Source organism: Urocitellus parryii, chromosome 4, assembly GCF_045843805.1.
Source record: "Urocitellus parryii isolate mUroPar1 chromosome 4, mUroPar1.hap1, whole genome shotgun sequence".
Classification (NCBI taxonomy): Eukaryota; Metazoa; Chordata; class Mammalia; order Rodentia; family Sciuridae; genus Urocitellus; species Urocitellus parryii.
Window position 1 is genome coordinate 177,240,202 of NC_135534.1, and position 13,329 is coordinate 177,253,530.

The 13,329-nt window shown below is 50.6% G+C and overlaps 1 protein-coding gene across 1 annotated transcript in view; it reads right to left on the reverse strand.

Annotated features, from left to right (window-relative positions):
- The window catches only part of Shb (SH2 domain containing adaptor protein B), a 129,024-nt gene that overhangs the window by 41,622 nt on the left and 74,073 nt on the right, over positions 1–13,329 (reverse strand). The window contains exon 3 of the mRNA XM_026379966.2: positions 5,874–6,089. Within this exon, the coding sequence (XP_026235751.1) occupies positions 5,874–6,089 (216 nt within the window). The remainder of the gene's footprint in view (positions 1–5,873; positions 6,090–13,329) is intronic.

A 13,329-nucleotide genomic window follows, 5' to 3' on the forward strand; every position in this document is an offset into this window, starting at 1 on the left:
TGAAGCAGGCGGGTGCTTCTGCCTCAGCAACAACCCACACTCATCTCTATGCAGCTATGGAGAGGACAAGCACTCTGGTCAGACCGACCCAAGTTCGCTGCTGTGTGCTGTGGGTAAGCCGCTCACCCTCTCTGAGCCTTGGCATTGCCCTCAGTGAACAAACACCCACCTGGCGGGACTTCCTAGGGTTAACCTATGCCAGCTTTGTATTTGGTGTTCAGTAAGTGTTAGTTTCCTATTGTCCCTTCTCTTACCCCTTTACCTTAACGGGGTTATTTTAAATCAGCCAACTGAGCTGGCTCAGAGATGACTCACAACTGTGGGCAACAGACATACTGGGACCTTACTTTCCCTTTCTCTGCCCTTTCGGCCTCACTTGAAGAGTCTGGGGAGGAGGGAGGCTGCTGTGTACCATAGCAGCAGCAGTACCCCGTGAGCTCACAGTGACAGGTGCTTCCCAGTGCCAGGCCTACGTGGGGGAGGAGCTTTGCTGATGAGGCCTCTGTGGCTGCTGAGTGCCTCTTTATATAGTGCTGGTTCTGTATTGCTGTTTTTATTTAACATAGCAAGCCTTCCCCTGAACACCAGTAACAATTCTTAGGTGCCATTCTTCAGGGATTACAATGCCTTTTCCTCCAGATCTTTCCCCTTGGATCATCATAGAGACCCAGTGTGACAAGAGCTGTGACTATCCCCATTTTACAGACTGGGAAGCTAAGGCTCGGGGCGAAGGCATGACCCGAGACCCTGAAGCGGGTGAGTGGCGGAGCTGGTGTGTGAACCTGGGATCGTCTACCTCCTCCCCGCTTGGCACTGACGTGCGGGACACGCTGTCCTAAGCTTTCTAGAGCAGAAAAGCCTGCCAAGGAGCTCACAGGGAAGACAGATAAGCACCCAACACAACTATGCGGAGCAAAATACTTCTGTTTGAGTCATATGTCTGCCTTCCACCTCTGCCGGGAGGCACATCTGTCGCTGGCTGAACCCAGCACAGTCTGAAAAAGTCACTTCAAGGGAGACGAATCTTCAGATAGTGATTCACAAATGAAAATAACTTTGTTTCTCAAAAAGGCCTCTGGGTGCTCCTCACATGCTCCCCTGCTGTCTAGCTCCATGATCAAGAGCTCGGATTATTTACTCCTCAGACTCGACTGCACATTACAACAGACGTGGCTGTCAGGTCGACTCACTGGGTTAAAAGGAAACTGATGGACCCCCCATGGACGGCCCGACTGGCTCTGGTTTCCGGCAGCTCCCTTCCTCTCGGCCTCAGTTTCCCCAGAGGGACAAGGGGAGTGGAACTCTATGGTACAGGTCCCTCCCTGTGATAAGAAGTGGCAGTGGGAGGCCACCTTGTGGGATGGTGCGGGGCACTTCTATGCAGACAGGAGCCCCCAGAACCTGGTCTCCTGATGGTCTTCCCCTGGTGCTGTTTCAATAATGGAGGGTCCCACCAGAGATGTGGGAGGAGCTGGTGCAAGGGAGACAAGAGTCTGGGACCCTCCCTGTGGTTGTGGGATGGGATGGACGCCAATCATTGTATGCTACATCTGTGATGGCTTCAGGGAGATGCCACCAGGGCTCTGGAGTTGGACCTGGCAGGCTGAGTCCCTGGCTCTGCCCCTGACCAACTGTGGGCCCCTGGGGCAAGTCATTGCTTCTCTGTGGACCTTAGCTTTGGATCTTAGTTCCTCTCTCTGTACAGGGAGGGTGCAGGAGGATGGTCATGAGGGTTAAAGGAGACGATGCACACAGAAGGTGCTCGGTGGATGCTGGCGACTATGCTCCTGATGGAACACCACCCTGCAAGCCAAGACCCCTTCAGCGGGGATGCCAGTTTCACTTTGCAACAAGGGAGTTGGGGCCTCCAGGATAGGTTCAATCCCTGTCCTCGAACTGGCGCATCAGAAGTGAAGATGCCAACCTGTGCCCGACCCTGGCCTGCCTCTGCACCCCCAATGCTTGGCCCCAGCTGTGGGTCCCTCCCAGTGTGGCCGCCTTCTGTGCAGGCTCCCTGTTTACCTTGCAAGGTGTGCCACAAAGCACAGGGCCAGTCAGACCACCTTCGAGACCCCCAACAGGGTGACATAACCACAGGCTCCTCATCCCCTTCCCTGTGCTAGGAAGGGGCTTTGTGGGGGCTCAGAACTGCATCTGGAGGAGGGGGACGGGGCAGGAGGCCATTTCTAGACTTTCCCATCAGTCTCATAATTCGTTCCTGTAAGACTCTGGCTGGAGTTGGGGTGTTCACAGCAGGCCACGAGCGGAGGCCAGGTGGCTGGGGAAGGCAGCTGTCTCAGTGGGTGCAAGGGGCTGACCCACTCGATGGAAGCCACAATACTTCTCTGCGGAGGGTGGGGCTGAGCTCTTGGGGAACCTGACTGACTGTTCTGGGGGCTGGGACCCCACATGGCAGGTTGATCAGGGGCTGGCCAAGGACACCACCAGCGTTCTGAGGGAGAGAGCAGGTGAGGAGCACCCAGGGCTCTCTAGGGAGCTTGTGGTGGGTGTCACCTACCATCTCCCAAATCTTAGTGAAATGTGGGCCACAAAACTCTGAGAGAAGGGGCTGGGGATGTGGCTCAAGCAGTAGCGCGCTCGCCTGGCATGCGTGCGGCCCGGGTTCGATCCTCAGCACCACATACCAACAAAGATGTTGTGTCCGCCGATAACTAAAAAAAAAAAACAAAACTCTGAGAGAAGGGAAGAATTTCATTCCCAAGAAGAGGGGACCACCCAAGCTCCAGGAGCACTGTGCTCACCCCTGGGGGGCGATGACCCCCCATGGCACAGTCCCTAGCTGGCTTCCACAAGTGCTAATCTGGAGACCTGGCCAGCAGGGCTGCCTCTGTGAGGAACGTCAAGCATCCCTTCGAGCAGGGCAGTGTTCTGAGAAGCAGAAAGAACCTCTGCCTTCCAGACAGGACAGAGATTCTGATGCCCCTGCCTCCCTCTCACAGCACGCTGGGCCTGATGGACTGGGGTGAACGTATCCCTGCAGCTGCTCGCAGGCCAATGGCCCACAACAGCTTCTGCTGCGTATCCCCCAGTGACAGGAGGCTCAGTGTACCCATGCAGGTCATTTCAGGGGTCCTAAACTCCCGTCTCCCCCTTGGTGGGCCCAAAGGGTCCCACATGCTCTGCATCCTCAGGGAATTTGAAAACAATCCTGGGTCCAGGTTTCCTTATTCAGGTAGACAGGCAGAATCGGAACAGGGATGTGACAAGAGAAGGAAACGATTTTGCCCAGCAATCTTCACCCTACACAGCTGCTCCTCAGCAATGGATCCTGCACCCCAGGCTGCCAGGACCCATCAGAGAGAGCTCCTGACAGCAGAGAGAACTGGGATAGGACAGGACCCAGCCAAGTGCTGCCTTCCTCCCTCGCCACACCAGTGGCTGAAGCATGAGTGTGTTCCTGCTGGGACATTCACACTCACATGCATGCATGCTCACACATGCACACCTGCCGCACTGACTCAGGTGGGGACTCTGCCCTTCATTCCTGAGCAGCCACACTCCGGGTCAACAAACGGGGCTGTGATGGCGTTTCAGCAATCCAACCAAACTGCTTCAGGGCACCACAGGTACCTGGAAAGGGGCCTGTCCACCTCTCACCCCACTCTGACTTGGGGATAGGGAAACAGTGACAAAAGGCCAGTGCTCAGAGCATCCTCCAGCCCTCGAGGGACCCAGCCTCCTCCTTCTACACCTCAGGAGTCAGAGCTGAGCTAAGGCTGCTTGGGACAAGCACAACTGGCAACTGCTCCGCAGAGGAACACAAGGCGAGAGACTCGATGAGACAGACGGGGTGTGATGCTGCACCTGTCTTCTATTAGCAGCCTGACAGACACCTGAAGCAGTGACTCAGTGACATAAAACCAAGGCCAGAATGGATGCTTGTGGACTTAGAGATGGATTCTGGGAGTTCTATCTGAAGCCTCGAGTCCTTTGTGAACAATCAAATGTACAGAAGTTCCAAAGCCACCTCGGGACATGAGTGGGCAGGTTCTGGCCCCCTAAGACCTGATGTCTTATATGGAAAGTGCTTCTCCCTGAATGAATATACAAATCACCTGGAATCTTTGCAAAACAGACTGTGACTCCATAGGTCCTTGACGCCATATTTCTACTCTGCTCCCAGGTGATGCCAACGTTCCGGGGATCACGCTCTTGACTAGCAACATGCCAGATTCGACTGGAGTCTCAACAGTAGCAGTCAAGTGACCTGCAGATGGCCCATCCAGGACAGGCCCAGACCCCACGCCTGCCTCTGATGCTATCTCATGCTAGGGGTCCTCGGTGTCTAGGAGAGTAGCCCCTAATCAAATTGGTATTTGCAAAGAGCAAACTCCTGGATGATACAAACTCCTCCCACCCCTGAGAAGCACAGTCCCTTCTCAGCCACAGAACTTAGGGAACAGTTCTTAGATTCTAGTGAGTCAAGAGGAGCCGGGGCACAGGAGAGATGTGGGGTAATGAAGAATCATAAGCCACGGGACTACTTTTGACTTTGGCTCTCAGCTAGGTGCTGGGGATACAGAAAGAACATGAGACAGGCTGTCCTCTTGCAGTCACAGCTAGCAGGTAAGACCAACACCCACAGAAATAACCCTGTGACAATGTGGGAAACGCTCCATCAGTGACAGGGCTGGAAGACTCCATGGGCCCCAGAGAGGCTGCAAGGACAACATGGGACACATGGCAGGTACCAGGAGAGCTTGCAGAGACAGTGCTATGGGACTGGGTCTCAGAGGAGGCTCGGGGTCTTCCAGACAGGATAAGACTAGGAAGGGTATTTCAGGTGTAAAAGTGGGACATGCACAGGCATGCTATGTCCTGGGAAAGGAGACTAGCTCGTGCTGCAACAGGAAGAACATCAACTGAGGGGGCCGGAGCAGGCACTGTGCTCATTACCGGGGGACAGAAGGGGAAGTAGGGTCTAGCTGTGTACAGATAAGGAGATTTAAGGCAAAGGCAAAGTCAATTTTAAACTAAACTCTCCCATCATGACCTTCAGTGTGGTAAGAATTAAATGAGTTACTCGGTGTCTCTCTTTTTACATGCATAATTCTTAGATGCAAACAAATGTCTTGGCATCTGGCTTTCACTTCTTAATATTAGACAAAGGCATTTTCCTAGGTGGTTAACACCACTTATTAGTGGTCACACAATATTCTATCACATAGGTGCATAAAAATCCACTTAGCCAATCCCTGGTGCTTGAAACGGCATTTGTTCCCAATTTTTCACGATTATAAACAATGTCTTTTCTGAATTCAACTTTGGCATAGATTCTCAGGAATCAGAATCAAAGGGTGTGAGTCAATCAAAAGTTTATGACTTGTGACATGTGGCCAGATACTCAGACTCTGGGAAACCAGCCTTGGAGGAGGCACCTGAGTGGCTCAAGGGGCTTTTGGCCAGAGTAGAGGGGACTGGCTCAGCCCTGAGGCTGGGATGTGGTTGCCCATGTTCTGAGCAGGCTCATGCTGGGATGGAGACGCAGCAGCCCTGTAAGCCATGCAGGTCTGTGTCAGCCAGGAGTGACTGAATGGGAGAACTGGGCTCCATCAGCCCTGGGAGAAGCTATTCTGCAAATACTGAGCTCTACCACCAGTCCCAAGACAGGATCAGACCGCAGGAGCATCAGGACCGTCTCTTAAGATGGAGAGACTATAATCTAGATCCTGGGCACCAGACCCTGACCTTCTCCATGGGACCTACATCATCTTTGAAGGACACTTGATACTAGGAAAAAAGATAGCCCAACTGGATTGTGCCCACATTTTTCTGTGGCAGGCTGGGACCCTGTGCATCCCTTCACCTTTGGGGCTCAGCAGCTACCTCCTGAGCAGACCCCAGCTGCTTACCTGCCAGGGCTGGGATGGTGACCCGGTTCCATTCCCACGGCTGGTCGTACTCGTCGGCAGGCCTGTCATCATCCTGGGGCAGCTTGCTCTCGCGCAGTCGGGGGCTGACCGTGCTCTCTGAGTCCGAGTCCACGCTTTGGCCTTCGGGTTCATAAGGGGTGTCATATAACTGGATGCCTTTGTGCTGGGACCGGACACTTTCCTGCCTCTGGAATTCTGCAGACAAAAAGGAAGGAAGAAGAGGTGTAATGGGTGCACAGCGGGGAATTTGGGATCCTTGCCAGGGAACACCCCTGGGTCCAGAGTGGCTGGCCAGGGAAGCGAGGACAGCACAGGAACAGCCCCTTTCTGTTTCCTGCAGCCTAGGCGCAGGGCAGGCAGCATCTCTGCTCTCCCTGGGGGTGGGTGGGGGAGTTGTTCACAGAGATCACAGGCTCTTGGGTGGACCTCAGGACAGCCCCGGACACCAGGTGCAGGTGTATTCTGACACTGCCCAGCCCTCTTGTTCGACAGCCACGTGGGGACACTCCCCACTGGAGCAGTTCACCACCCTCACTGGACCTTCAGGCCACACTGTACAATGAGAAGCCCAGATGGGGACCATGCATATCAGCTGGGTATTTATTTATACCAGGAGAGGCAGGAGCAGCTGGAAGGATGGATGCTAGGATATGCACTCCAGGGACCCCCGGGTTAAACAGGGAACCTGACTTTCTTGATCTTGAATACCCACTGTGTTCAGGGTCCATGCTGGGGACCTGGGGAGGGTTCACTGCCAAGGTTGTTCCTGAGAAACCCAAATTTCCAGGGGACAACATGTGCCTAAATCACCATGATACTCGGGGGCAAAGGGATCGCAGTGTGGGACCTGAGAGGGGGACGGCAGCACAAAGGAGAGATGGCATTTGAACTGACGGCTCTGAGAGGTGGAAACAGGAGAGGGAGGGCCTTCCCTGTGGCAGCCCAACTGGACTGTCAGACAATGTGCTCTCTGCCTACCTTAGCTTCTTATCCAGTGAGATGGATGTGACAAGTGACCATTTTAGTTGTTAAGTATGCAGCTCAGCATCATTAATATGTCCACACTGTTGGACAGCCAGCCATTCCATCATCTGTCTCTAGAACTTTCTCATCTTCCCAAGCTGAAACTCTGTGCCCGTGAAACCACGACTGCCCCATCTCCGCTCTCCCCATTCCCTGTCAACCCCCAGGTCTCCATGGCTCTGACTACTCCAGGAACAGCCATCAAGTGAAATCATTCGGCATTTGTCCTGTGACAGGCTGAGCAATGTTTCATCAGACGGCTCTTCACTGTCTGCTCTGCTGTCCCAGGTACAAGGTGGGGAGACGGGGTGAGGGTCCTAGAGTGAGCTCTTTAAAGGACTCTGAAGCAGTCTCCAAACCAGAGCTCCACGGCCTAAAGATACAACAGAAGAACCAGGGGTAACAGGCCTCTAAGAGAAGCCCATGAAACAGGGATGATGGCAGCCAGCTGCTTTTGGGCTGGGCCTTCCGGTCCAAGGCCACCTCAAAGGGACAATAAAAAAACCTTTCCCCACCCCACACAAATGCCCTGATGAAACAGGAGCCAATGATGCCCTGTGGTGTTTGCGTTCATGAACTTTACCCTGGTATTTCTCAAACAGTCACATACCGACTTTGCTGCTCGAGGACCATGTGGGTTATTATTTACCACTTTTATTTATGTATGTTGTTAAGTAAATAAATTCACTTCAGAAGACTCTTTATCACATAAGCCATTATCCTTTGCCAAAAATAGATGCTAAGCATACAAAGAATGAATGAGAACAGAACCAGCTACTGGGTAGCGCTGTCTGCTGTGAGGGCCTGGGGCTTGCTTTCTCTCTCTGCTGAAAAGGGAGATTTGCAAGTGTCAGAGGGCTGGCAGGAAGATGCTCTGTGGAAAACAATCATTTCTTCTCTCTAAAAAAGGAGAAAACAAACAGGAAAAACCTGCTGTTTCTCAGGCCACTTAAAATCATGTCTCCTCTGAGAAGATGTTCCATACTTTGCAAAGCATGTTTTTGTGTGTGTGTGCTGGGAATTGAACCCAGGGGTGGTTAAACACTGAACTAACCACGCATCTCCATCCCTTTTTATTTTTTACTTTGAGACAAGGTCTCACTAAATTGTCCAGGGCCTCACTAAGTTGCTGAGGCTAGCCATGAATCTGCAATCCTCCTGCCTCAGCCTCCTGAGTTGCTTGGATTACAGGGGTGCATCACTGTGCCTGGCTAAAACGTTTTGTTTTGGTACTGGGGATTAAACTCAGGGGTCCTCGACCACTGAGCCATATCTTAAGCCCTATTTTGTATTGTAGTTAGAGACAGGGTCTCACCAAGTTGCTTAGCGCCTTGCCATTGCTGAGGCTGGCTTTGAACTTGTGATTCTCTTGTCTTAGCCTCCTGAGCCACTGGGATTACAGGAGTGTGTCATCATGCCTGGCTAAAACATGGTTTTTATTGTGTCCTACAAATAAACAGGGATCATTTATTAGTTGAGCATGATGTCCACCCCCACCCCGTTTTTTATTGTATTTTATTTTAATTTTTTACAGAGGGAGAAAGAGAAAGGAAGAGCTATAAAATGGTAGTACTATGTCACTTTAAAGTGAGGACCAACTGTAAAGTACCGTAGACAACTTTGTAAATCACTCATCTACCAAACTACTTGATCTTCTACTTAATACTTTGGAGGGCTCCTTGTCCTCTGCAGTATTCTCCTCCTGTTCTGAGAGGTGAAGTCTAGCCTTCTGCTGGAGGATTCAAGGCTGAGGACCCTCGGGATGGGAATAGTGGGGGTGCAGATGATAAGGGGCTGAGCTGGGAAACCACTTTTCTCTTTACTCTCCACAGGCAGAAACAGCAAACATTTGGAACACTATCATTTACAAAGCACTTCTCGTGTGCATTGCCATTCAATCCAAGGGAAGCCTTTGCTGGATCCCTCCCAGGGCCTGGCTCCAGGTCCAGGTATTCTGTGCATGTAGATGGAGAACTGATGGGCAGACACCACCTTTTTGTGTATGCTGGGGATTGAACCCAGCCAGGGCCTTGTGCATGTGAGCCAAGCACTCTACCAACTGAGCTCTAACCTCAGCCCAAGACACCACTTTTTACCCCTAAATTCTAGCTAATTTACAAAAGTCCCTGTCGCCAGTGACAAAGAACCTGGAGGAAAATGCCAGACAGTTCGGCATTACATAATATTCAGAAGAGGCGATATTCCACGTAAATATCAACCAAAAAGGAAAGCATGTGCTGCGAACAGATTAGCTATTAAATCAGAGGGACTTGTGCTATACCTCTCAAGCAGGATTTATGGTTCTGAAAGCATCTGTGCCTCACCAAAGCTGGGTTTGTAATGGCATGCAGTTAAGACAGGGGATGTTATAATGGCAATCATTAAAACAAGCCTCCTCCTGTATTACATGGTGAATTCAAATTTTCATTAAGGACCCAACAACAGGGAACAGTTAAGTAAATTATGGCGCGTTAACTGGATGGAATATTAAGTAGTCATTAAAATGATAAATTGGAAGATAATGTAGCTACATGGGAAGACGTGCATGAAATTATGCTAAACTAAAAAGTAAAATACAAAATTGTTTATGTGTGAGGGCAAAAGTATGTAATGTGAGCTTTCTAAACAAGTCCTGGGCAATGTGAACAATGCCCCAAAGGGAATTCTGTTCCTTGCTTAGGAATTGCTCAAAAGCAGCACGGCACATTTTGCTCATAATATCCAAACTCTGGTGACAGCAATGTCGTTAAGTACAGACACACACGAATAAAGAGCTGAAAACCCGATACAGGAAGGTAAACAGCTACTGTGCAGGGAAGGGATTATTGCATAATTATTTTTGAAAGCTGTAAATAATGAATAAAGATGCTACAAAGGAAAAAAATGTAATTAAGACAGAAAGTAAATGTGATGTTAAGCAGGCCGGGTCTCCAGGAGCTGTTTGTGTCTTGGAAGCAGCAGTCTTTCCCTGGGAAAAGGCTCATTCGGGGAGTAGCTTCTCTGGAGGGGCTGGCCAAGAGCCACCTTGTGGGACAGGCCAGCTCACCACACATTGCTGTCTCCTGCCTAGTGACCAGGCCTGTCCACCTTGTTAGCCAGACCCCTCTGGGACGGTCCCAAGGCTGATGTAATAGGGGAGCTAGTGACCATATGTTGTAAGTCATGAGTTATCTGGATATGGCCATCTACACATTCGTGGAAAATGACCTTTAATACTGGATGGCAGGCAGTGATTTCATGCCTCTTAGGCAGCGAGCAGAAACATTAAATTGACAGGGTGGGGATTTCTGTTGACCTCTGGAGTAGAAAGGTTTTCAAGTGGAACGAAACATGGGGGAAAAAAATGGAAAAGAAGGCACTTTCTTCAGAATCAGAAAATGTTAGAACTGGAGGGAGCATAAGAACTGGCCTGGGCATATTTACCAGGAAAGCTGGTGGCCGTGGAGAAGACAAGGGCTGGGGAAGAGAGCAGACAGAGCCGGGGGGGTGGGGAGCTGGGACCAGCTTGGCTTGGATGAGCAGCCTCTTGAGTGGATGTGACAGGATTTAGAGACTCCCCACTCCACAAGCAACAAGCTATACTAACTGCACATACCCTCTGTTCCACACATGCACGGCCTTCTCCGTGGTCAGTGCCCCCCCCCCCAGACTGGTAATGCCAGTTTGTTACAATGGATGCATCAATATCACCCCAGTCTCTAGTTTGCATTAGGGTGTACTGCAATAGAATGCTGCACATTCTATGGGCAAATGCATAATGCATGACATGTATTGTCACATCATATTGTCACATGAAGCATTTATAAGGTGTTCTGCCTAGTTGTTGCTCTCTCCTCCCTAACCCCTGGCTACCACTGATTTTTTTAAACCATCTCCATAGTTGATCCTTTTCCAGGATGTCACACAGGTAGAACCACAGTATGTAGCCTTTTCAGACTGGCTTCTTTCTCTAAGTGATATACATTTTAGTTTCGATAGCTCTAGGGACTGAACTCAAGGGCACTCAACCACTGAGCCACATCCCCAGTACCATTTTATATTTTATTTAGAGATAGGGTCTCATTGAGTTGCTCAGCACCTCACTTTTGCTAGGCTGGATTTGAACTCATGATCTTCTTGTCTCAGCCTCTTCAGCTGCTGGGATTACAGGCATGCACCACCACACCTGTCGCTCATTTTTTTTTTTTTTTAACATTTCAATAATATTCCATTGCTGGATGTACCGGAGTTTATTTGCCCATTCACCTGATCAAGGATATCTTGGCTGTTTCCAAGTTTTGGCAATTACAAATAAAATCACTGTAAAGATGCACATTCAGATTTTAACGTAGACATAAAATTTTTAACTTCTTTGTCTACGTACTTCTTTGTTAAAAGTACGGGGTAGGTCAATTACTAGCTCATAAGAGTCTCTGGGTTCAGTGTCTAGGACCATTAAAAAGTATGTTTAGATTGGTAAAAAATTGTCAAACTGTCTTCCAACGTATTATTCTGTACTCCTGCCTGAATGAAAAAGTTTCTACTATATGCTTCCCTTTTTGCTTTGGCTGATAGGAAACTTGGAATGGATTTTGGACATGGGTAATACATTTTGATTCCTATTCTCCTGGTCTTGTTACAGACATGCACTTTTCTTTTATTACAAACAAACTCTAACCTGCATTTCAAAAGTTGACGGGCACACATCTAAGTGAAAAGACACACAGTAGTACACTTCAAGATAAATGTCTTTTATCAGCAAGAAGACTAGAAAAACATGATTTTTTTTTTTAATCTTTTTTTTAACCAACTCTTTGGGAACAGAAAAAGGAAACATGGCTTCACTGTCCGGGAAGCTGAGGCGTGCCCGTCTTGGTGCCCCTGGCCTTCTCTGGCGGCACATGCATCCACTGTGCTCACAGGCAATCCTCTCTACACTAAGTGGCCGAGGTTAGGGAGGCTGAGACCCTCAGTCAGAGAGGGCAGACACACCTAGGCTCCTTGATGAGAGCAGACTTGAATCTACAATCTCAAAAAGAGGCAGCTCTCGGCTGGGGGAGCCTGGGAAGGCTGCAGACAATGTAGACCCGAGGTCATGGTTCTGTGGTACGGCAGAGACAATGGGCCCAGGCTGGAGGAAGACGGGGCTGAGGTCCAGGGGACCAGAAGCACGAGGTATACGTGGGTTGTTCAAGGGCTGGGGGTTTCTAGATGCCCAGTGGAAGACAAAGCTACGGCAGAGGACGCAGGTTTCTATGAGGCCTCAAATGCTGAGGGACAGCACCCCCGGAGACCAAAGAGACCTACCTGCCCTAGAGCCTCTGGGCAGGGTGGAGCTGAGTGGGGAGCAGACGGCACAGCTGGGAAGGAACCTCACTGGAAATGACAGACGCTAGCCTGCAGGCCCCTCACCTCTAATTTTCCCAGCTAGGCTTGCCTGGGAATCTACGGCAGCTCCAGATCATAGAGTGGCAGAGCTCAGTGGGGATGCGTGGCCCTCGGAGGCCTCCATTCTCAGGCCCTGCCTCACTTCCAGCCTGCGAAACCTCTACTCTGCCAGGGGTCGGCATGCCCGGCCATGTCACCAGCATCTCCACCCATCTGACTTCTACACAGAAGCACAGTCACAGTGGACCTGTGCCCAAGATGACAAGGTTGTGAGCAGATGAGACACAGAGTCCTGGCCAGGGCAGGAAGGGCTGCATACTGGACCAGGGCAGCCCCACACTGACCACCTAGAGGGAGGCAGGGCCTGGGTCCAGGAGCTAACAGGTCAACAGCACAGGGCCGGGGGCTGACAACACTGACCCACCACACTGCTTGGCCTGTATCTTGGCTCCAGCCCCTGTCTGATTTGGAGCAAGTTGCCTCAGTTTCCTCATCTCTGGTGTGTGGGGAGGTGACAACTATACCCATCTCAGAGAGATGCTATGAGGATTAAATACATAGGCTGAATGTTTAGAAGGGAGCTTAGGGCAAAGAAAGCGCTCTGTGAATGTCATTATTCCAAACACCACTATTGGGGACTTCCTTAGAGCCTCATCTCCCAGAGCTTCAGAGGCTGCTTACGGGAACCTGACAGCCAACCCTGAGTTGGAAATGGAAAGCGTTCGACACCAACCTCTAAGCCTATTTCCATTTCTAGGTCCACAACTTCTGCTTTTAGCTGCTGCACTGGCTATCTGACACCCCCACGTGGGAGTCGAGCTCTGGATCAGTGCTTGTGAGTAACGTGAAACATACAGGGGCGGGGGGTGGGGGTCTTGGTTCAATCCAGTCATCACATTTTATAGATGGGGAAACTGAGGCCTAGGGAAGGAAGAAGGCGGCTGGGTAGAGGCCCCAAAGACCCCTTATGCCTGGACCAGGGCTTTTTCTGCCTCTTCGCACACTTCCTGACATCTCTTTCATCAGCTTGTCTTGTTTTAACCTC